The 25,157-nt window shown below is 45.7% G+C and overlaps 1 protein-coding gene across 1 annotated transcript; it reads right to left on the bottom strand.

Moving 5' to 3' along the window:
* Positions 1-90: 90 nt before the first annotated feature.
* LOC127550032 (protocadherin gamma-C5-like) lies at positions 91-21,587 on the bottom strand. Its single transcript, XM_051978598.1, is given in 5 exon segments — positions 91-2,330; positions 6,669-6,757; positions 14,417-14,475; positions 18,815-19,704; positions 19,707-21,587. Coding segments are annotated over 5 exon segments (2,820 nt in total). The 5' UTR covers positions 21,262-21,587; the 3' UTR covers positions 91-2,103.
* Positions 21,588-25,157: the final 3,570 nt, after the last annotated feature.

Below are 25,157 nucleotides of genomic sequence, written 5' to 3'. Positions count from 1 at the left end.
TCGCGGCTCCCACACAGCCCCCTTCTCAACAGGCCCCCGGTGTCCCATCTGCCCGCTCCCTTAGGGCATCGCAACACAAGGACCGAGCCGTTCAGAAGAAACCATTTTATTATTTTCCCAAAGAAAAAAGCTATATAAATATTAGAGTATAAAACTTGCGTGTATGGGGGAGGCGCTACGTGGCTATTAGAGAGAAGCTTCTATAGAAGGGGCAAGGGGGTCAGTACTGGGAAAGCGAGACTGGGCTGGGGGGGGGGGGCTGCAGCACACAGACACGGCATTAAGCACAGCACGGGACGGAGCGGGGCAGACGGAGACGAAGCCCCGGCCTGCGGGCCGCTGGTCATCACAGAAGCAAGCACACGGCACTAGCTACACACGGCTACTCTACACCAGCTCAGGGGTTTCGGTCAGGGTCACTAGTCACTACATTAAGGAGTGGCGAAATGGAGGGAGGGTCTCCTCTGTGTAAACAGGACTAGTACGGCCGCTTGGGCCTAGGTCAGGAACAAATGAAGGCGGACGTCTAAGCAGTGGGGAGGAGTACCCGGGGTCCAGGAAATTCTGGAGAGGGTAGGGAATGGCAAAGTAGAATAAATGGCACCTGAGAGGGTGAGGGAATGTGGACTTAAGGGGGAGCTAAAGGAGAGCCCCTCCTCCCTCCCCTGACCATCTGTCTCTGCTCCTGGGTCTTTTTCCTAATGTTTGGGGACAGAGCATGATGTGCGTCTGACCACCATGCCGAAACTCTAGGTGGAGGGGGTGGCTTCTGTACTACTCAACGTGCCCTAGGACTGGCCGCACTGATCCTTTCTGCTTTCCTACCAAACGAAAAAGAGAGCATTAATATGTCTGCATTGCCCTGGCAAATTTCTCTTAGTTCAGGTGACCTAGCCTGAATTACCCAATTACTTCCCCCCATCCCCACTTAACCGTGACCATCCGTGTCCCCATGTCCATATATACCCAGCAAGAACTCAATCTCATTTTGATGCCATTTGGTTCCCTTTAAATCCCTTATGGCCAAGGTGACATACCCTAGAGCCAGAAGCCTGAGGCTTTGTGTCCAAGGGACCAGGCCCAACCCAGAGCACTCTTGTCCACTGACAATTAAAGAATATGGGGGCTTGCTTAGTTCAGGGAGCCCAACCAGTAACTGATAGTGAGAGAGCCCACAGCCTCTTCTTAAAGACCCTGACCAAAGATTTGTCTGTCTTTCTAGTGGAAAGGTTCCCCCCTCCCTACACCCTCCCTACTCATTCCACCATGCCATGCTATTTCCCAACATGCAATGGATTCTTTTGCTGAAGGGGTAGAGAAAGTATAGGAGATGAACTCTGAAAAGAAATGGTCCCATAACCCAACCCTGGTCCCTATTTACTGGGGCCATGGGCAGAGGCTGAGGGTAGAAAATTTTCCCCAAATCCAGTCCACGTCAGCATCATGGGGGTGATGAGTACATTTGTCCCCAAGCACCTGTGATCTATTTATGATTTCAGGCACTGGAGGGATAAGGGGTAAGAATAAGTAGAGAAGTTAAAATATTTGAAGTTGGTTTAGAAGTGGGAGTCAGAGATTACTGTGCTTCCACAACTCTCCACAGGTATGAGACAAGCACAGTCCTGTCCCCATTCCCCAGATCTTAAGGCCACTCAGCCTAAGGTCTCATAATACCCATAATTCCCAAAGAAGGGAGGGGGAGATGAGAAGTTTGGGAGGGGGAGACAGAGTCAATCTTGTTGATGGGAGGTGGGTGGGGTGTATGGGAATTCAAAATGTAACTGGGGCTTCTAAGCTAAGGATAGAGGAAAGGAGGGGAGTTATATATGAATCTCTGTATCTGCACTGTTCCCATGGGTACAGCATTTGTATTGGGGACTTCTGGCAGTACCCCCTTTGCATATTCAATCCCTCTGGAGGCACAGAAGGGGGTATTCACAGGGCACTTATTTGTGTTTCCCAAGAGGGAGGGGTCACCATATCTCCCACCAGCAGCCTGAGGGTGATCCCCTACATTCTGAGGGTTCAGGGAACTGGAGGGAGGCTTGGATTGGTGGAAGGGGAGTTGCCCTGTGGCCCTGTGCTTGGGACCTAATGCTGACCCTACTTCTTCTCTTTCTTGCCAGATTTCTTCTTGTTTCCATTGCCACCTGCAGGGGCCTTGCCGTCTCTCTTCCCAGCAGCGTTGGCCAAGGTGGCAGTGCTGCCTGGGATGTACACGTTCTGCCTATAGTCAGGCACGTGCTGCAGGGTGAACTGGGGCCCATAGCGGGCACTCAGCCCCATGGTGCCTGCACCACCGCCAAGGGTCGAACTTCCGTCCGCAGCTTCTGAAGAGAGAAGAGAGAAGCATCAGAAATGTGACTGAGGGGGTCCTGGAGCCTTCCAACTGAGTTCTACTGACTGCCCCAGCCCACACTCTTTGGTCCACAATTCTGCGCAGCAAAAGCCACTGGATTGTCTTCAACCTTGCCACCAGAGTGCTGCACTAGATCAGTAGGAAAGCCCTATAGATATCACACAGTAGAGAGTGTTTGAGTTGGAGCCAAATCTGGGTTTATCTGCTGCTACATGGTGATGTGTATAGAACCCTAGACCTGGAGTCTGGAAGACATGAATGCAAATCTGCCCTTGGGTCCCTACTATCGGGGCAACGTGGGTGAATCATAATCTCTGCCTGCCTCAGTTTCCTCAGCTGTAGAAGGGGGGTAGTATATAGCGCTTAACTCCCAAAGCTGTGGGGGTCAAATGAGAAAATGTTTGTTAAAAGTGCACATAGTAGGTGTTTTATAAATGGTTATTTCCTTCCTTTCTTAATACTGACATCTCTCCTTAGGAGATTATGAAATGATGGATAACCAAAGCTAGGGGCCCTAACTCTCCCATCCTTCCTGTTTACTCCCCCAATTATTCTGAATCTCCTAGAGCTGGGAAGATTAAACAAATAGAAAGAATTGGCCAAAAGAAGGGGAGGAGGAGGAAGGGAAGCCTCATTTACCAACCTCCTCCTCTCCTGAATATGAAAAGGATAAGAATAATGACTAAGGCTGGAGAGGTTGAGTAATCTTGGGATACAGACCAGGGATTGGGAAATAAAGAAGAGAGATTTCCAGAGTAAATCTGCTCCAAATGAGGAGAGGAATGAAGACATTTCTTGCCCTTTTTCTCTTTAGCTTTTGTTTATTATTCTCTGAGCCTCAGATTTCAAAACCTTTTTAGGTTTATCAATCCAGTTTCGTCCCGCCCCTCCCCAGGACTAGAATTCTTTTCAAGAAGGGAAAAGAGGTACCTGGGAAAAGCTAGTTGCACTCTTTCTTTCCTTAAGATGGCCCCCTCTGTCTTCCTTCCAACCCCTTCCTCTTTTCCTTTCATTCTAACATTTCTTGGTTTTTCCTAATTAGCTCAGCCTGGGAACCTAGCCTGGCCCCCTAGCTCCACCTCCTCCCTACCTCCCTCCAGCAGCCTCTTCCAGGCTTGGAATGTGTGTGCGTGTGTTGGGGGAGGGGGGAGAGAGGTAAAGAAGCACGGGGAGGAGGGTTTGGCAAAACAGAAAACTGAGCTGTTCTTCTCTGAACAGCCAAGTCTCCAGAGTGATTTATAAAAAAGAAGCCATCGAAAAAGACACAACACACACACACATTTTCTCTTTGTATGTGTGTAAGAGAGAAAGGGAAAGAGGGGGGAGAAAAAAGAGAAGGGGGAAGAAAGAGAGAGAGAGAGAGAGAGAGAGAGAGAGAGAGAGAGAGAGAGAGAGAGAGAGAGAGAGAGAGAGAGAGAGAGAGAGAGAGAGGGGGGAGGAGAGGGGGAGAGAGAGAGAGAGAAAGAAAGAGAGGAGAAGGGAGAGAGAGACAAAGACACAGAGACACAGAGAAAGACAGAGAGGGAGGGAGAGACAGAGACAAAGAGAAAGAGAGGAGGAGAGATGGATGGAGACAGAGATAGAGAGAAGATAGAATAAGACAGAAACAGGCAAACAGAGACAAATATTCACTGACAGTGAAAGCCAGAGAGCCAGAGAAAACTCACAAGCAGAGACAGATTAGTGGTTAGACCGAAGGCAGGATATGAGTAAGGGTTGTTTGTGTGATGACAACCCTTCCCTATTTGGAAATCTAAATCTTCACAATTTTCTGGTGTGATCTCTTTCCTTATCTCCCAGAAAGGTCCACTGTGGACAAGGAGTAGCAGCCTTCCTTTATAACAGGGGACTCTGAGACATAGAATAATAGAGAGAACTCTGCATTTTAATCAGAAGTCTTGGATTTGAACCTGACTCTGACAAGTATTAAATGTGTGACTCTGGGCAAGTCATTTCACCTCTGTTTCTTCTTCAATCAAATGAGGCAGTTGGAATTGATCTTGGTAACTCAATATTCATCGATTCTTAACAATGTATGGGAGGGGAGGGAGGTGGGGAGGAGGGGGGACAGTGAAAAAGCTGCACATAGGAAGGTAGAACTTTTTTTTACCCTCCGTCCCTTATGGACTCCAGTCTATTTCCCCAAAATCCAGATCCCAGACTGGGACCTGCTCTTCCCTTCAGTCCAGCTGTGCTGAGCTTGGGAAATTCAACAAGTTATCTAGAGGTTCTGGGTCAGGACCGGTGTGAGCTGTAAACCACAGCCTCCTGACTACTTCCCTCCTTCCACTCTCACTAACCCTTCTGTTTATTTTAAAAAGTCTCCAATGTGTAAACTCCTGCTCCCTCTCCCCAGCTCTCTGAGCTTAGCCTTCAGCACAGCTCCTGGAGGCTCTGAGTCTGTGGAAAATGGGCACTAGAGTAAGAGTCTGACCTCTTCACTCTCTGCCATCTCCAACCCAGCACACCCTTCACTCACTCCCAAGAGCTCTAAATTCACATGGGTCATGGCCCTGGGAGGCTGCAAGGTTATAGGGCCCTGACAGGAGACAGCAGCTTTCCCTGGCACTGGGCCCCAGTTCTGAATTTAGCCCTGACCCCTATTCCAGTGGGACACTGAGGGGGAGTGTTTGCGCTCATGAATGCCAATTCCATCTCTGGTTTTTAAATCTCCATTAAAAGTGAACAGGATGCTCTCTGCCAGTGAAGTCTTTAAACCATAGCAGCTATATATACTTGACCACAGAGGTTCAAACTTGGCCCATGACCTGCATACCTCTCTTAATTCCAGCCACATCCTCAATCTCCTTAACCAGAATGCTCCTCCACCTTGGACACATCTGGCAGCTTTCTTGCCTACAGCAAGTCCTGAAGCATTGAGGTATAATGAAAAGGGCACTGGATTTGCTGTTAATGGACTTTGATTCAAATTCTATCTCTGCTAAATATTAAATATCTGGAATTTGACATTTCTATGGCTCTCAGTTTCCTCATCTATAATATTAACAACTGGCATTTATATAACACTTTGGGATTTACAAAAACCCTTCACACCCAACCGTAAGCAGAAGGATTGGACTAGAGATAATCTTTAAGTTCTTTTCCAGCTCCAAATTCCACGATCCTTGTCATAACCCTCTTTTCCAGGGACCAGCTTCTCTCATTGATAGTTGGGGTCCCACTGAACTTTACTTAGATTAGGAAGGGTCAATCCAGGAGTTTCCTAAAGCCAGCTCAAACACTTTGGTCTCCTGAAAATTTTGTTAAATTTTTATTATGAGCATTTTGTTTAGTCATGCTCAGTCACTTCAGTCACATTCAGTCTCTAATTCTTTGTAACCCCATTTGGGGTTTTCTTGGCAAAGATATTAGTGTAGTTTGTGCTTCCTTCTCTAGCTCATTTTAAAAATAAGGAAGTAAGGTAAATAGGATGAAGTGACTTGCCCAGGGTCACACAACCACGAAGTACCTGAGCTCAGATTTGAACTCACCAAGATGAGTCTTCCTGACTGTAACCCAGGTATTCTATCTACCTGCTTGGGCAATTGGCAAACACTACAGATCATGTATTGGTTGATTGTTTTGTTGATGGTTTTATCTTTTAAGAAAAATGATAAAGAAAATGTTAGTAATACAGATTAAACTTTAAAATGTGTCCTGGGTATATTCTCCCTTCCCCAAAAGCAAATGTTAAACATTTACCAGCATATTCCTAGAAAGCTGTTTGAAAGATCAGTGATGGCCTTCTTCCTATCCTATAGGAGGAGTGAGGCATGGAACATTGCTGAACCCAACATATCAGGATTAAAGACAGACATGGTACCAAGGCATGGCATAATTGCCAATCTCATTTTCTACACATAAAGACCCCAGAAGTTCCTTTACCTTCCCTCTTCCCTGCCCCCTTTTCCCTCTCCTCCTCCTGCCTCTCTCAAGTGTTCTCAACACATCATGTATCTGTAATCTGAACAACTCAGTTATAGATCATAGGTAATAGGATTGAGAGATAGAAGAGATCTTAGTGACCTTTAGATCTTACCTCTTGTTTTATAGATGAGAAAACCGACACAAAGAAAGATTGAGAATCACAAAATTCATAATTTTTTTTAAACCAAGGTCTTCTTGATACCAAGTCTACTGTTCTACATTGCCTCCCATCTTGGGATTTGGTTATGAGACCCCAGATCCCCAAGGCCCTAATTTCCATATAAAAACATCATTCTGTGGTCATCACTACTCCCTCCCTCCCATTTTATTTTGTTTTCTCTCCCTTCTCCTCACCCTCCTTCCCTGCCAGCACACAACTCACCATTGGCGGAAGCCAAGATCATTGCCTGAAGCATCTCTGTATCAAATTGATTGTTGGGCCAGGTGCCTCCTTCGTCACCATTTTGAGAGCTATAGGGAGATGGACAGAGAGTGAACATTAGCTCTGGCCTGGGATCCTTTCTCCCTGTGATCGTTTCAGCTCGAGATCTTTCCTTTCTACCCCAAGAGATCTGACCTCACTATTTTTTTTAGCCTTTTTATGGCTAGGGGATACACACCTTTGCCTATAGGAAAAATGAGAGAGGTTAGCTGAACTATATGAATTGATGAAATATTGTTCCATAAAAAACAATGGCTGTGGGGAATTAAAAAAACATGAGAAGACATGGAGAAACATGGGAAATATGTAGTTATAAAGAGATAAATGTGCAGACCAATATAGACCATGATCAAAACAGTATAGCTGAAAACATGGTGAAAGGACAGCTGAACTAAATTAAAGACAATAATACTTCATTTGAAACACTGGCTTTATATAAAAAATGATGAAATACACCTTTGTCCTCTCGAGATGAAAGGTGTTGGCTTTTGCATCAAAAAATGGTCCCTGTGTTAGCTGATTTTCTTTAACAATATTTCTTTGTGAAAGGAAGAAGTGTTCATTCAGGTGGGTAAGGGGAAATGTCTGAGATAAAAAAACAAAAGGAAAAAAAGCTTTTTTAAAATGATAATAAAAATATGGGTTTGTCTATTGTAATGGAACTTCAGGGACCTGAGAAGGCATCTTTTCCCTCCCTTCTTCACTTCCCAATTTCTGGCAAACTCTGCCATTTTATGATGACTAAAAGGATTTAAAGTACAAACACCACTTTTTTTTTGATGTATTGAGGAATTATGCTGATTTTTTCTCTTCTTTTTTTCTTTGTGATTAGAATAGCTTTCAGGAAAAGAGAGAGAGATAGAGGAGGAAATTTAGGCAATATAAAGACAAAGGGATTAACACAACTTATTTTTTAAAAGTACAAATACCATTCACAGACATACCACATTTATTCATACTAAATGGAAAATGACTAATAGGTAAAGCCTTTTCTGAAACTCTTTTTCGATTATGAAAGATGGAAGACAGAAGAGGGAAGAGAGTCCTGAGCCCCTGAAAAGACAGGTTGTAGAGGTCTTAAAAAGGTCTCCATGGGGTTAAAGAAATTGATGCTCAGAGACAGAGAAATACCTTGTTTGATGTGATCAAATGATTTAATATTTGCAAAAAGCACTTACCACAATGGTTGGCACATGGCAGACACTATACAAATGTGTTTTTCCTTTCTCTTCCCTTCCTTCAAAATCACTAGGCTTTAATGGCATCTGTAGACTGGACTCCTGTTACTGAAGGACATGAACCTCTTGCCTTGCAGTTCAGTCTTCTTTCTTATATACTGTACATCTGAAAATTGCTATCTAACCTTAATCACTGAATGTATACAGTCTCAATCAAAATGAGACCTGTTAAAGACCTTAGTTTAAGAAGGGCAAGGTTTCCACTGCATCCAGGGCCAGCTGCAGTCATTTTGATATATCTGGACACTGGACCTAGATGGCTCTGGAGGGGAAAATGAGGCAGGTGGCCTTACACCTCCTTCCTTCACTTAAATCTAACTTACTTGCATGTCATGGCATGACCTCCCTGATGTCATGGTCCTCTTAGGAGCAAAGGACAAACAATAACAATGAGAACTCTCAAGATTACTTTTTTGACAGAAAAATAACCAAAAAAATAGGAAATCCAAACTTCACCTGTTTCATTCTAACAGCAGCTCAACTGAGTCCCTGCAGATGTTGTTTGTCTTTCGTTCTCGAGAGATCAGGGAGGTGATGCCATAACATGCAAGTCAAAGGGATTTAAGTCAGGGAGGACTGTGCAAGGTCACCTGCCTCACTTTCTGCACTAGAGCCAATTAGGTCTAGTAGCAAGTCCAAGTAGTAGTGGATCAGGATTGGAGATGGCCCTGGATGTAGTGGGAGACCTTGGTCTTTCTGAGCTAAGTCTTTTACAGGTCTCAATTTGACTGAGGCTTCACCCATTCTGTGATTAAGGTTAGATAGCAATTTTCAGATGTACAGTATATAAGAAGGAAAACTGAATTGCAAGGTGAGAGGCTCGTGTCCTTCAGTAACAGGAGACCAGTCTACAGATGCCATTAAAGCTAGTGACTTTGAGGGAAGGGAAGAGAAAGGAAAAACACATTTGTATAGTGTCTACCATGTGCCAACCATTGTGCTAAGTGCTTTTTTTTTTTTTTAAATAACTATAACTTTTTATTGACAGAATCCATGCCAGGGTAATTTTTTACAGCATTATCCCTTGCACTCACTTCTTCCTTCCACCCCCTCCCCCAGATGGCAAGCAGTCCTTTACATGTTGAATAGGTCACAGTATATCTTAGATACAATATATGTTTGCAGAACCGAACAGTTTTCTTGTTGCACAGGGAGAATTGGATTCAGAAGGTAAAAATAACTCTGGAAGAAAAACAAAAATGCAAGCAGTTTACATTCATTTCCCAGTGTTCTTTCTTTGGGTGTAGCTGCTTCTGTCCATTGTTGATCTATTGAAACTGAGTTAGATCTTCTCTTTGTCAAAGAAATCCACTTCCATCAGAATACATCCTCAAACAGTATCGTTGTTGAGGTATATAATATGGTCCTGGTTCTGCTCATTTCACTTGTGCTAAGTCCTTTTTGCAAATATTAAATCATTTGATCACATCAAGTAAGCTGCTTCTCCATCTCTTAGCCTCATTATACATATGTGTGTGTGTGTGTGTGTGTGTGTGTGTATACATATATGTGTAATTATTTATAAAATAAGGTTGCTGTATCAGATGGTCTCTAAGGTCTCTTCTGGTCCTTATATTTCCTGACATTCCATCATTTTGATGAAAACTAGTACTGCTAATGGCCAACCCAATCAGTGAAGAGAACTTTGAACACAGCCTTCATATCCCCAGAACTGCCCTACACACACACACACACACACACTCACACACTCTCACATACACACTTTGCCAACTGATATTAAAAGAAAACAGCATGACAGGGGTGAAAAGGCAGAGAGTTTGGATTTCTCAAAAGTCTCTCTCTCTTCCTCCCTGGAGGTGGGCACCCTCCCTTTATGGCCTCACGACTGAATTTCTACAACCCACTTCATACTCAGCCCCATTTGACCCTAGAAGTTCCTATTCCCAGCATGGGTTTCCCTTAACAGCCCCTGCTGTATCTGAGTGGAGAGTATCGATAGATCCAGAAAGCTAAGCCTCAGGCAGGGCTGACTGTGACTAATGAGACTGAAAGGAGCAGCTGGGGGAGTGGGGAGTAGTGCCAAAGAATAGCCCATTGAGGTGCGAGCATAGCGATAGGGCCGTGATGTGGGGGGTAACAGCTGTGAGGTAAAGGAAGGAGGGCAGAGATAGAGTTGGGCAGGATGCTAGGGGCTGGGTATGCCACAAGGTTTCAAAGGAAGTGGTTACAGGCAGGCAGCCAGGGAGCCAGGCAGCGGGCCAGCTCCTTGGACAGAAGGCCTGGGGATGGGGAAAGGAGGAAGCCTTGGAATTTGGGAGGGAGGGGTCTTGTTATGGGTTATTTAACCCAATTTAGTACCAGGTCTGTAGATGTTGGGGAAAGGGGGAAGGAAGTGATTATTTCCCTTGAAGCTGGAGGTCTGAGAACTTCAGGGGCAGATGTGCTTCTGAGCTTTTGAGCTGGACAGTGGGAGAGCTTGGTTAGAATGGAGCTAAGGTTTAATTATAGTTTAATGAAAAAAATCCTCTCCACAGGAGGGAATTTTTATTCAGGGTAGACACCACAGGTCAGAGGCTAGAGTTTTTTCTGTGTTAAGATATATATATATATATATATGGAGTTTTAAGCTAAAATGTAAATATAGATGCCATATGGAGTTTTAAGCTAAAATGTAAATATAGATGCCAACCTGCATGGATAGAGGGCATTTCCTATAAAAATAAAGTCACAAGTCTAGTTTTGGTAACCTGTATATAATTGTTGGTAACCTAAATTGCCTTTTACTGTAGGAAAAGTTTCATTGTTTACACAAAACTAGTTACGCTAAAAAAAAAAAAAGAAGAAGAAGAAGAAGAATGGGGAGTAGAAGTAGCTTGGGAAACTGGGAAAGGACCCAGGAAGAGGCTTTTTATGAAGTCTATGGAATTTGCTTTGGTATAGGGGAAGGATGGGCTTTGAATCAAAGGATCTGTATTTGAAAACCTGCTTTATTATTTATTCATTGTGTGATCTGGGCAATTCACTTAACTTGTCTGCAAAATGAGAGGATTGAACTAAATGAACTCTAAGTTCCCCTTCATCTCTAAATCTATATATCTTAGGGAAACATAAGAAGTAAGCAAAACTGAAAAAAACAACGTACATCACTTCAGTTGCAGTTTTTTTCCCAAAAATTGAACCATAAGCTAAGTTCATCAAAAAGAAGAGAGAAAAAAACCTAAATAATTGTTTTAGCTATAAAGGAAATCAATCTTAATCATTCTTATAGTGTAGAGTACGGAATTAGCTATAGAGCAGTGTGGTGATTCCCACTAGGTAAAAGCCCACTAGGGCTTTTAGAAGTGAGGGTGATCAGGAAGATGAATTGGAATTAAGGGACAAAGATCTTCCAAATCTAGGGAATGGGGAACAGTAGAACTGGGAATCTTAGTATATCAGGTGAAAGAACTTAGAATTACATATTCTACCCCTTTTCATTTCATAGATGGGGAAGCTGAGTCCCAATGAATGGAAGGGATTTGCTCACAATCCTATATATATATGTGTCTGTGTGTCTGTGTGTTATACACAAACACACACACACACACACACACATATGAAATACAGAAGCCAGAATAGTACTCCAGAGGTCAAAGATAAAAATGGATTTTCCAGTGTATAAGTGAAGACGACTAGCTAGTTTCAAGCAGAAATAATGGAGCCAAACTGGAAATAATAGAGACTCCAGACAGATCTGCTGAATTATCTTAAACCTGTGAGGTCACTTGTAGTGCCAGTAATAGCAATGGATGCTTTAAACCTGAATTCAGCTAGCTGAACATGCAAAACTGTACTGTTGCTTTCAGTTGTATATAGCTGGCAGCATCTCTGCTACTGATAGGCCTTGAGTGTAATGGTGTAACGGACCTGGGTTTATGTCCTAACTCTGATATATACTGACCATGTGACTCTAGATAAGTCATTTAATATCTGAGACAATTCTCTTTAGATTATAAATTGCAGAGAAGATGCCAACCTGCATAGATAGAGGGCATCTACCACAAAAATAAAGTCACAGGTCTAGTCTCTATCTCTATATAGTTGGTAACCTAAATTGCCTTCTACTGTAGGAACAATTTCATTATTTACACAAAACTAGTTATGCTAAAAAAAAAAAGGCCGGGGGGGATAGAAATAACTTGGGAAATTGGGAAAGGACCCAGATGAGGCTTTTTATGGGAAGAAATCTCCCTCCAACCTCCTTTTCCTTTTTTAAAATCCCTAGGTATAGGCAGCTGAGAAAACTCTTGATCTTCTAAATGAAAAGTTTCTTAAACTGTGGGTCACAACCCCATATGGCATTTTATAACTGAATGTGGGGTCAAAAAATTATGATTTATTATCAGTAAATGGTTGGTTTATGTACCTATTTTATACCTTCATACCTGACAAAAAGGGTTCATGAGTGAAAAAAATTTAAGAACCCCTGATCTAGAGCAGGAGTTCTTAACCTTTTTTTTTTTTTTTAAGTCTGGTGAAGCTTCTGGATCCCTGACCAAGAGATACCTTTTTCAGTGCACTATATAAAATACATATGATTGCAAAGGAAACCAATTATATTGAAATGTAGCTTTCAGAATATTTAAAAAAAAAAAGTTCGTAATCTCAATTCAGATCTTCCAATCTAGCAACTACAAAAGGAATCCTTTTCCCTTGTCTCCCAATAATTGGACTCTAAATATAAGTGAGGTTAACTGTCCATAGAGCATTTCCCTAGGATCTGAGACTTTCATCTAAGGTAGTATGAAAATGAAGTTAGCTCAGACACAGGCATAAATTTTGCTGCTATTGTTATCTCTTTTAACAAAATGCTTTGGGTTTCTAATGTCCAGGAAGCATCAGTGACTGTTGTTGGAAGTTCTGTACTATTGTAGGGATAGGAGACAAAACTGCCAAAAGAGAAAAGGATCAGTTTTAAACTTGTTCCAGAGAGGCCTATAAAGGCAGGGATATGAGGAATAGATAGATGAATCCCAGAGAAATTAAAACTTGACTGAGATTATGTAGAGCAAGGGATTTGAAATCTTTACCACTGATTCCAAATTCAACACTTCTTATTGTGCCACAGGAGCTTGAATGGGATTCTATTATATCCCAAACTGCTTCCCTACTCTGAGTTTCAGTGAGCATGCTAATTCTTTTTCCCTATGGCTTTCTCTCTTACTGCATCTTCTTCATCCCCACAATCTCCTACCTTTTAGCAGGGTGATACTCATAAACTCTTACCAGGGGGCCCTGAAGCAGTCCACAAGATTGAGAAAATCTGCATTTAGTAGGAAGAAGATTCCCTTCACCAACAATGACCACACACACACACACACACACACACACACACACACACACTGCTCCAAGTAGACTGATTCCAGTTCAATGTATCTACTTTTATCAGTGGGATAAAGATTAGAGAAGTGATCAGAGGCAGAATATGAGGGACAAGGAGAAGCAATCCTATATATGAAAATGTGTATGTTCTGACATATACAGAGATGGAGGAGGATGGGGAGTCTAGTGGGAAACAGACCCATTGAAAAAGGATACTACATAGATCAACAGATATTAAGAAATAAACAGGGAAACACAGAAATAGATCAAGGCACAGAAACAGAAATAAACAAAGAAAATGGAAAGACAGATGATAATCGAGGACATCTCAGCATTAATGCTCCCTTTCTCCCTTCAAAGGGCAATTTCCCATTGCCTTTTACGGAGCTTTTCCTTCCTATCTCTGCAGTGTCTCCTCTTCCACCACTGCCCATCCTCCCACCCCTCCTCCACTGCTCTGTGTTTCTGGGAGAAACCAGCTGCCTATTGCTGCTGTCTGCTGTTTTTCTGAGCTCTGCCTGAAATCGAGGGTCAAAATGGGAGTTGATTCCATGCCAAAATCTTGGAATCAGAGGAGGGGAATAGAATGACTCTCCATCTTTTTTCCCCAAAGTATAGATATACTCTGGATCCCTCCATAGAGATTAGAGTCAAGCAGGGACCCCCCCACAACTGACAACAACATGGGTTTAGGGAAAAGGGTGATGAATAGAGAAGTGACCAAGATAAAAGCAGCCCCTCTGGATCAGCTCTTATATTGACAGACTGTTTTCATTATCTGGGGATTGGGGGGGAGGGCGGGGATAAGGCTGCTCCAATCCCATTTAAAAACCATCCTGGGAATTTACTAATGAAATCCACAGGCTCCCCAGAGTATATTCTGAGGAACAGAAGAGGAGAATTTCAAAAAAAAAAAAAAAAAAAAAAGGTATGTTAAAAGTACCTAGGCAGGTTTCCCCTCCCTCTGGATTCAGAAGCTATTTGTCCCAACCACTCCTGAGATCAATGGGGTGTGTGTGGCCAGGGAAATAGAGGGAGAAGTGTTTGTATTTTGTCCCAAACCTCAGTCACCTTTCTCCCAATTAAGGGAAAATTTTCAAGGAAATGAAGAATGATAGAATCACCTACCCACTGGTGCCTGGTCTCTGGGCCTGAGAGAAACGCCAGTCCGTGTTGGGCGGGGCTTGCTGCAGAGGAAACAGAAAGAGACATGTTTGAGTGAGGCTGAAGAGATTCATCGGCCAGTCTCAGGCACATGGCAGTGAACGAGAAGTGCTACAGGAAGAAAGCACAGGGAGGATGGAAAAGAATGGTCCTCTAAGGAAGGAAGAGGGGAAAGAGGAAATCAGAGAAACTGGGAGAACTGGGGAGGGAGGGAAAGATGGTTTGGGAATTAGAAAAATTGTTGTTCCCAAAGAGAAATAAATACAGGGACGCTGAAACGAAAGGGGAAAGGGACAAGATATATCAAACTCTTTCTTAAAGAATAAATTCTTATCTTTCCTCTCCTCCCAAGTTTCTATTTCTGTATCAGACAAACCATAAAAACAGAGCCACAAGAAAAGGGTTGAAAATGTTATTTGGTTCAGGGAAACAATAAGTCAGAGGATCCTGCTTTTTCTGTGGAAGGAAATGGAGGGCACTGCATGCAGAATAAAGCAAAGGAGACCTTAATTGAGCAGCTCAGCATTAATACTTCAACATCTTATCCTTTTTACACTTTTAAACACCAGGTTCTGGCCTGTTCAGATGCATTTTCTCCCATAGCCAAGTAAATTGTTAATTTAGGAGATGAGCCAGAGATTCAGCTTTGTAAAGAAATCCCAGGGGCCAAGAGGACCTCCTACCCACATATTCCATCCTGCTGGACAATGGCCACTTTGCTACAATGGATACAGAGAGAACAAGGATGCTCTGTCCAGATTGGTGTGGGCCAATAAGACTAAGACCTCCAGGAAATCAACTTTTTCATAATTCAAGCCACCCCCTTCTCTTTTCCACTTTCCCCTCAACCCCATATTCATGATGATTGCTATTTGTAGCTATAGGACTCAGGGGATCCATAGCAAACGGAATGGGAGACTGAGTTATTATCCATCTCTTTGATTTCTATGGTCTTGTCTCACCCCTTACCTCATTAAGAAGAAAACTTGCAAGGAATATGTCATTACCATAATAACTTCAACTTATAATAGCAATTTAAAATTTATAAAGCACTTCATTTACATTTTCTCATCTGATTCTGACAACTTTATGTAGACAGTACAGGTATTATCTCAATTCTGCAGAGAGAGTCAGGAAAGGCAGTTGTAAAGGAAGATAAAGATTAGCAAATGTGCAACACTAAAATGCCAAGAGATTTGGAGCACAAGTCCCTAACCTTTTTTTGTGTGTAGGTCCTAGACTTCATTGGCAGTCTGGGGAGTGCTATGGATTCCCTTCACAGAATACTTTTTTTTTAATAATTAAATGCTAAATTCTAATGAGAAGATAATAAAAATAAAAGGGTACTTTTTCTTATCCAAGTTCATGGCCTCTTGAAATCTATCTGTGTAACCCTTGTGGGGAAGGAACCATAGATTACCATTGATCCAGAAAGATTCCGAGTATATTGAATGAAGATATGGAAAGTTATTTTGTACCAGAAGAGAGACATGAGTTACATAGAAGGAGAAAGTATGGACAGGTTTCCAGCTGTGGAAAGGAACGCCTGAATCAATACAATCCAGAGATTAGAGAATATACAGATGAGAAAACAAACTCAGAGGAGTTAAGTATCTTGCCCTAGAGGATGTAACTAGAATGTGTTAGAGCTTGGATTTTATCCCAGGCTTCTGATTCCAATACCAAACTGCCTCATAAAGCTGCTCTTCTTTATACACTTTTAGAATCTTCTAGTTACTTCCTTCTCACCCCTTGGCCTCTGGAAATAGTAAATGATTTTCCTGATTGCTCCCAGGAGAAGAGAATGAGGGAAAGAGTGTGTGTGTGTGTGTGTGTGTGTGTGTGTGTGTGTGTGTATGTGTGTGAAAAAGAGAGAGACAGAGAGTGAAAGACAGAGAAACAAAGATAGAGAAAGAAAGAGATAGAGACAAAAGAAAGATCATCTTTAATTTCTCCAGAAAAAAGGAAGCCAGAACTGAGAAGTGATTCTTCTTCACTTCAAGATAAACAGCTGAGAAGAGTTGGTAGCTGAGCTAAGGATTATGGAATCCTAAACCTAAGGCCAAGAGGAATCCCCCCCATTTTAGAATGAGGGCTCCATCACCTTTCTGAGGGCTGTAATAATGATGGTGGGGGGGTTAGCAAATCCCTCAGACTACAGATGATGTAGATTCTAGTTCAAGACTAGAGAATCAGGAAACTCTGGCTTTCCTCTTCTCTCTGTCACTATCTGTGTGACCTTGGACAACTAATTTTTCCTTTTTGGGTCTCAGTTTCTTCATCTGTAAAACAAAAGGACTGGGCTCTAGGATCTCTAATATCCCTTCCAGTTCTAAAATCTTATGATTCTATGGATCACATAGGCTTCATCACAAGTGAAAAGATATTATCAGAGATATCAAACATCAGACAAACATCAAAAGGCCAAATAAGCATTCCCATCTGAAGCTTTCCTCTTCAGAAGAGAGAGAAGGAGACCTACAACTAGCCCCTGTTCCCCCTCCCCCAGTTTTACCTACATGTGAGGTCTCACAAGTTTCTGCTTCACCCAGATGTCTACCTAGTCGTAGCCCATTTTGGTGAATGTGTGACTCTGACAAAGACAGAGCAAATGTCTATCACTTATTGATTTCAAATTGCTATGAGGGATGAGAGTACCCTAAAGCTCAGACCTGCAATTCTGAGGCTCCTCAGCCCAATTCACCCAATATCCTGAATATTGAATAATAGTACTGATGCTTCTCCCATCATAACCTTCTCTTTGCAGGGTGATACTGCTTTCAAATTGTCACATCTGCAATAGCCCAGGACTCCACCATTCTCTTTTAGAAATTACTGGAAGCTTCCTTGTTTTTTGTCCATTTTGGCCCTGTTCTGATTTTGCCTTGTAGGAGACCCTGGGCTCATTTGATTAGGCATGAAATCTCTGAGTCCCAAGTCATTGGGGAAACAAACAGCTGTATCTTTGGGGACTCCTTCAGACTCATGTTTTTCAGACTTCCTAAAAAGTTTTTACATCAGAAATTCTTAACCTTTCTTTTGTATCCTAGACCACTTTAGCAGTCTGGTTAAACCTATAAGTTCTATTTTTAGATAAATTACTTAGAATCACAAAGGAATTCAATTATATTGAAATAAAAATGTACTTTTTTCCATACAAGTTCATAGATGCCCTGAAATCTATTCACAGACCTCTTTAAGAGTCCATGGACTCCAAGTTAAAATTTTCTACTTTAAGAAAATCTTTTACTCAAAAAAAAATCCCACTTTAAAATTTTTGCTTATGAACTCTTACCTTCTCCACTGGTCTCAACAGAGATGGCAAAAAGTAACAGTAAAACTGGGCAATATGTCTTTATGAGAGGTGAATAGAGAAAGGGGGAGAGAGGGTGGGAGAGAAGAAGAGGGAGAGGAGAGAGAAAAGGAGAGGTAGAGGAAAGAAGAGGGAAAGAAGGAGAAGAGAGAAAAAGAGATAAAGACAGATACACACACACACACACACACACACACACAGAGAGAGAGAGAGAGAGAGAGAGAGAGAGAGAAATCCACAGATTATTTAATATGTCTTGTGAGAGAGATAGCCTTATGTTCCATGGAGAAGTTCTGTATTGTGTGTGTGAATTCTATGTATTTGTCTGTCTCCATATTAATGTGTCTGTGTATGTGTGTTAGTGTATCTGGTGTGAACTGTCTTCATAGTACAGTTAGAGTATGTATGCAAAAATATACACAAACATACACAAATACATACATGCATACTATATATATATATACACTGTGTGACCTGCATGGGCCAACAGGAATGTGTGCATGTGATAAAGAAAAAGAAGATGGGAAAGGCAACCCTTCTGGGCAATTTCCTGGTCCCATGCAGGATTAGAAATGCTGGTAATTTACAAACCTTGATGACTGAAAATTGTATCCTTTGAGTTTGTCAGAAAGGTGTAGCTCGAATAGTCCCCCAAAGCTTCTAGTTCCCTCCTAGTAGGGCCAAAGATCTTATCCCAGTTTTATCCCCAAACAGGTTACCATGCCCCGACCCAGTCTTTTCTCAAAGTGTGGGCATTAGGGCGGAGGTGGGATAGGGTGAGTGAGCATTCTCTCAGCCTCTTTCCTCTTACCCTTAGCCTAAACCCCCAATCGCTCACTCATTCCCATTGGAGGTGTTAACTTAGTCCTTCAAAAGTGGTCACCTGATCGTTGGGAGTGACTGTGCCCTCTGTAGGAATGCAGAATTAAAGAGCTGGGGAGAAATGCTTGAGGAGGAAACAGAAGGTCTTCCCCTCCATAGGTTCCCCAAGTTAAGGTAGTTTTACAGGCTTTCTCAGGGTCGAAGGCAAGTAGGGTGAAGCAGCTCACCTGACCCGGCTCCTTCAGCGTATTGGAGCGAGACAGGCAGGCGTCAGGCTCCAAGGCCAAAGCCGAGGGCTGTGGGACACTAAGTGGCCTCAGGAAAGTGAAGTCGCTTCCATCAGAGGCCGGAGAGAAGCAAGTCCTGTAGCAATGGCTCTGTGAATGAGCTGGCCGAAGAGTTACCTCCATGTACTTAAGAGTGCCGTCAGAACTCAGCTGCACATTGGGACTAGATTGCTTATAGAAATCTCTGGAGGGCGAGTCTTGGCGCTTGCAGCAGCCTTCTCCATTCCCGCCCCTCCTCAGACACTTAGCTAACAAAAAGGTGAAAGAGACCAGGGAGAGGAGGCTGACAGAGCCCAGGGCTACAATAAGGTAGAGGGTGAGATTGGAGCCTTCCTGCGGGTGCGTGAGGAAGTCGCTGGATTGGGGCAGCTCCTCAGCTTCCTCGTCCTGCAGGACCAGAAGCACGGTGGCAGTGGAGGAAAGCGCGGGCTCGCCGTTGTCCCTCACCAGAACCACCACCAGCTGAGTATCTGAGTCACCCTCGTGCAAGGCACGGACTGTGCGGACCTCTCCGCTGTGAGCTGACACCTGGAAAAGGCCTGGGGTGGTCGACTGAGGCAACAGCGAGTAGGAGAGCCAGGCGTTGTGGCCTGAGTCGGCGTCCACTGCCGTAACCTTGGTGACCAAGGAACCCGGGGGAGCCGAGCGCCGAAGCCTCTGGGGGGAGGCGGCCTCTCGGCCTGGACGAGGATGCAACACTGTCGGCGAGTTGTCATTCTGATCTAGAACGAACACTTGTAGGGTGGCGTTGGCGCGCAGGGCCGGGTAGCCCCCGTCCCTAACCCCGACAGTGATCTGAAGCACCTGTAGTAGCTCATAGTCGAAAGTACGCTGGCAAATATCCGTCCGTCCTCTGGATTAATGTAGATGAAGGAGGAGGCCGGGGCGCCCTGGATCTGACTTCCTACGATGGAATAGCTGAGGCGGGCGTTGTCTCCAGCGTCGGGGTCCGAGGCTGCCACTGTGCAGAGCAGAGAGCCTGGAGGCCGATTCTCTGCAATATAGGCGCTGTAGAACTGCTGTGAAAATCGAGGCGCGTTGTCGTTGACATCGGAGATATTGAGTAGGATGGTTAGACTGGTTTGTAGCGGAGGGGAGCCAGTGTCTCGGGCCAGCAGCTCAATGGTGTAGTGAGCAGTGGCCTCCCGGTCCAGCCTCTCACTGGTCAGCAGTGAGTAGTGGTTCTCAAAAGGCTTAATCTGGAAGGGCAGATTAGGAGAGATTTCCAGGGTCAACCGTCGGTTTACGCCTGAATCTCGGTCCCTCACATTGAACAGTCCCACCACAGTACCCACAGGTGTATCCTCGGGCACTGGGTTTACCAAGGAGGTGAGCAGTACCTCAGGGGCATTGTCGTTGGCATCTTCTACCTCTATCTGCACCACGCTGTGGCCCTCCATGGAAGGTTGGCCTTGGTCCCGGGCCCGCACGTGGAGCTCATAGAAACTCGATTCCTCGAAGTCCACGGGCCCCAGTACTCGGATCTCGCCACTGCGGGAATCCAGGCTGAAGAGCCCCCGGGCCGCCTCTGATGTATGGTCCGCAAAAGAATACTCCAGCTGGCCGTTGGGGCCCGAGTCAGCATCTGTGGCGTTGAGGCGGACTAGTAGCTTGCCCGGGGGTGTGTTTTCCGGGAGGGTCACCCTAAGCAGAGAGGGCTCGAAGACTGGCGCATTGTCATTTATGTCCAGCACAGTAATGGAAACAAGAGTAGTGCCCGAAAGGGCCGGAGTGCCCCCATCCACCGCAGTGAGCACCAGCTGGTGGTTCGATTGCTCCTCTCTGTCCAGGGATCGCTCCAGGACCAGTTCGGGGAATAACCTCCCGTCTTTAAGGGTCTTCACATCCAGGGAAAAATGGAGATTAGGACTGAGCATATAAGAGCTCACAGTGTTGGTACCCACATCAGGATCTTGGGCACTGTCCAGAGGAAATCTCGCCCCTGGAGCAGCTGATTCAGAGATTCTCACCTCTCGCTCTGGGGTGCTGAAGCTGGGGGAATTGTCATTGAGGTCTAAGATTTCCACTTCCACACGGAATAGCTCCAGGGGGTGCTCAGTAACCACTTGCACTGGCAACAGGCAACTGGTGGTGGCTCCGCACAGGCTTTCCCGGTCGATCTTCTGGTTGACCACAAGGGCGCCGCTGGCCAGATTCAGGGCAAAATACCGGCGGCTTTCCTCGGAGCCCAGTCGCAACCGGCGGCTCTCCAGTTCTGTCATCTTCAAGCCCAGGTCCAGAGCCACATTTCCCACCAGTGTCCCTAGCTCAGACTCCTCCACCACCGAGTATCGGAGCTGCCCAGACACCCAGCCCCAGCCAGACAAGGACAACATGTACAGTACTTGCCATTTCCAAGCCAGCTGCGGGGGCACCTGGGGCCCCATGTTCAAGCACTCCCCCAGGGAGGGCCACTCTGGTGCTGTCCGGTTTCCCTGGGGACCTGGGGCCTTGGATCAGAGCTGTTGAAATCCTTTCAGCTTCTTCCAGAGGCTTTTAAAAGTGCTCCAGGGCTTGCCTGCCTGCGGCAGCTCTCCTTAGTCACTGAGTGGCGGGGGTGGGGAGTAAGGGGAGAGGCGTGAGAAGGGGAGGGGAACTGAATCAGAGCTGGAGGGGGCGAGGGAAAAGAGCGAGAAGATAACTAGCAGATCCCCCAACCCAGCTCTACGTTTGATTGGCTGAGAATCCGCCTGTTTTGGACCAATGACGAAGACTCTTGAGTCCTCAAAACCTTAGGAACAGCCCAAGTCTCAGAAGCCTCCCACTCGCCCCTGAGCTGAATGCGCCAGGTTGATTCAGCCCCCTTGGCAGAGAAGTTTGACAGCTCAGATGGTGCTTGCTGTGAAGCCGCGGGTTTGGAAGCCGAAGTGGTTACAAAACTCCTCATTGTTCCGCTTCACAGACTTTGTGCGGGATTTCAGACGCTTCGACAGCTTCGCCCTGAACCAGATACAAAACTTGCCTTTGTACGGAAGGCAAAACCCGGGTCTCCCAGCTGAGCCCACTGCTGGGGCTGCATGAAAAGAGGTTTGTTCAGACTCGGACACACAGGCGTATTCCTAACAACAAACGATCTTACTCAGACACAGGGGTAAGACAATAAAGTGCCTCCATAGACCAGCTGGGCCTCCTCAGCCTTTCACAGCTCAAGACCACGACGGGCTGTGAAGCGCACATGCTGAGCCTGGAGCTGACGAGGCAGAGAGACATCTTCCTAGAGAGACAGCTTACCCACCTCCCAGCAAACAGCTTAAAGACCCAGCTGGGCCTTCCAGACCCTGACTTCAGACTCTGGCCACGCACCTCCAGACCCATTTTAGGGGATATTCAGAGGAATGCTACAGTTTTGTTTCCTGCAGACAAGTAACCCCCTAAATCTAACCCATCTAGCACAACCTTTGTGCCTCAGTGTTTGGGACCCCTGCAACCCAATAAAATGCAGCTAACTAGGCCAGGAGGCTGCACTTGCTGAGATTTGAGAAAAGGGAACTATAACCAGTCACTCCCATATTTACCCAAGTACTTCCCCAAATAGTAACTCCCATCCCACTCTTCCTCGATCCATTATCCCACCCCTCTTCCCTTCAGGAGACCATAGTTTTTCTAGAGATAGGCAGGAGGTTTGGAGGTTTAAGTAGCCCTGGCTAAAGATGCATATCACTTTTCACCCCCCCCCATTCTTGCAAGAACTTGTCTGTCTTCCTCTTAAGAGCAAAGAAACCACAGAAAAACCTACCTCCATTCAGAAAGGGAAAAGATTGGAAAAACTTGTTGCAGTATGGGCCTCACCTGCTGCATTCCAACCTGAGGATTTATGGATCACAGTTTGCTCCTGCTTTCCAGACCTGGTGCAGACACAACCCACTATATCTTTCTTGGTCACCAATTACCTTCATCTCCTGCTCCCTGATATTGGTTTAGCTCACTCCCCAGCTCTACCTCCACAAAACTCACTGGATATGTTGTAAAAAGCATGTAAAGCACAGGGCCTACCCCACTGATGGTGATCTGAAAATGGTGACTCATCAGCATTGGCCCTGGTGATGGGGGTCAGATTCTCGTTGGCCTGCCTCAGAGCCCCAAATGTGGAGCCAGCCCAGTGCAAAGGCGCTGCCCAATCCAGGAGCAGCATGGCTGCGGGTCTCACCTCCAGGCCGTAGAGCAGATCGGAAGGTGGGCAGCTTGGGCGGACAGGCTCCCCTGCCAGAGGCGCACTCGGTGATTTCACCATCATGAAGCTATCGCTCCGAGTAGGTGCTGAAGCCAAAGGTGTGCAACCATGAGAGTGACCGCCCACGTCCACAAATTTGATGGGATCTTCCGAACCCAACTGAATGCGGAGGATGCCATTGGAAGGTGGGAGCCCCTCCCTCCTTCGGGACCGACTAAGACAGGAGCAGGTCCCACCAAGGCATCTCAGGCCGCAGGCGGTACCTCGCAGGCACTTGGAGAGCAGTGCTACAAAAGAGCCAAAGGAGACAAAGCAAATGGCCACCAGAGATACGGCCAGATAGAGAGTCAGCCGAGACTCCTCTTGGGGCTTCGCCGAGTGCTCCCGGAGATCGGGAAGAGCCGGGTGTGAATCTTCCTCTAGAGACACTAGTAGTGTCACGGAGGTGGAGAGTGGAGGACTTCCATTGTCCTTCACCACGATAACCAGCTTTTGGGGTGGAAGGTCAGCTGGAATGGGGACTGCTGTCCGAATTTCGCCTGCATATCGAGACACAGCAAATAGGCTGGGATCCGGGGCCTCGAGAAGTTGATAAGAGACCCAAGCATTATATCCTGAATCCAAGTCCACCGCAGTCACCTTGGTTACAAGGTGTCCGGCGCCCACCGAAGGGGGCAGTGCCTGTGGGCACAGAGAACCTGGCCTAGCTCTGGGACGAAGTACCGCAGGGGCATTGTCATTGAGATCTAGCACGAAGAGGCGAACTGTCACTGTGCTGCTGAGGGGTGGATCACCTCGATCCCGAGCCTGCACCTCAAACTGCAGTGTCTGCGTTTGCTCATAGTCGAAGGACCTGGTAGCGTGGACTGCTCCCGTTTGGGGATTAAGGGAAATGAAGGAGGAAGCCAAGACATCCCTACCTCTGGGCTCCAGAAGGGAGTAAGAGATGAGAGCGTTCAAACCTGAGTCTGGATCCGAGGCTGCCAGAGAGCAGAGAAGATCCCCGGGTCGGTTGTTCTCCTGAACAAAGACCTCATGGGACCTTTGGATAAAGGAAGGTGGGTTATCATTCACGTCGGAAACATTAAGGAAAATCGTCCTGCGTGTGCTCAGGGGTGGAGAGCCTGCATCAGAGGCGGTAACCGGAATCTCATATTTGGATTCCACCTCTCTGTCCAGGGCAGTAGCGGTCACGAGGGAGAATTGGTTCTTGAAGGCCGACTTGAGTGCAAAGGGTAGATGTTCCGGGATACGTAGGCTCACATCGCCATTAGGCCCAGAATCCGGGTCTTGTACACTAATGAGTGCCACCACGGTGCCGGGTTCAGCGCTTTCCCGAAGGGTACCCAGCTCCGAGGTCAGCGTGATCTGCGGGGCGTTGTCATTCACATCCAATACGTCCACTCGGAGACTGCAGTGCTGTTCCATGGCTGGGGTCCCGCCATCCTTAGCCCTCACATCAAATTCATAGTAGTTGTCAGTCTCGAAATCCAGGGGACCCCGAAGTGTGACTTGCCCCGTGGTAGAATGCAGGCCAAACAGAGAGCGCACACGTTCTGGAGTATGATTACTGAAGGAAAAGGTGATGTTGCCGCTGGAACCCTGATCAGGATCAGTGGCGTTCAGCTGGACGAGTAAAGTGCCCGCTGGTGCACTCTCAAGCACACTAATTCTGTAAGCAGATTGCTCGAAAGCTGGGGCATTGTCATTTACGTCCAGTACAGATACCTTGAGTTCCGCGGTGCCTGACCTTGGAGGGCTGCCCCCATCGACGGCAGTCAACACCAGACGATAGTCTGCTTGCTTCTCCCTGTCCAAAGGTTTTTCCAGAAGCAGCTCTGGGACAAGACTGCCGTCGCTGCGCTTCTTCACGTCTAGGGCGAAGTAGTCATTAGGGCTCAGCCTGTAGCTGCTGATGGAGTTACTCCCCACGTCGGCATCCTGAGCCTTCTCAAGGGGGAAGCGCTGCCCTGGGGGTGCAGCCTCGCCAATCTCCAAGTCTAGTTGTTGCCTAGGGAATCGAGGAGAATGGTCATTCACATCCACTATCTCCACCTCTGCCCGATACATCTCCAAGGGCCCCTCAGTCACAAACTCCAGGGGCACAACGCA

The sequence above is a fragment of the Antechinus flavipes genome, chromosome 2 (assembly GCF_016432865.1).
Source record: "Antechinus flavipes isolate AdamAnt ecotype Samford, QLD, Australia chromosome 2, AdamAnt_v2, whole genome shotgun sequence".
NCBI classification, from domain to species: domain Eukaryota; kingdom Metazoa; phylum Chordata; class Mammalia; order Dasyuromorphia; family Dasyuridae; genus Antechinus; species Antechinus flavipes.
Note: the sequence above shows the minus strand (reverse complement) of the source record. Positions and strands in the feature narration are given on the sequence as shown.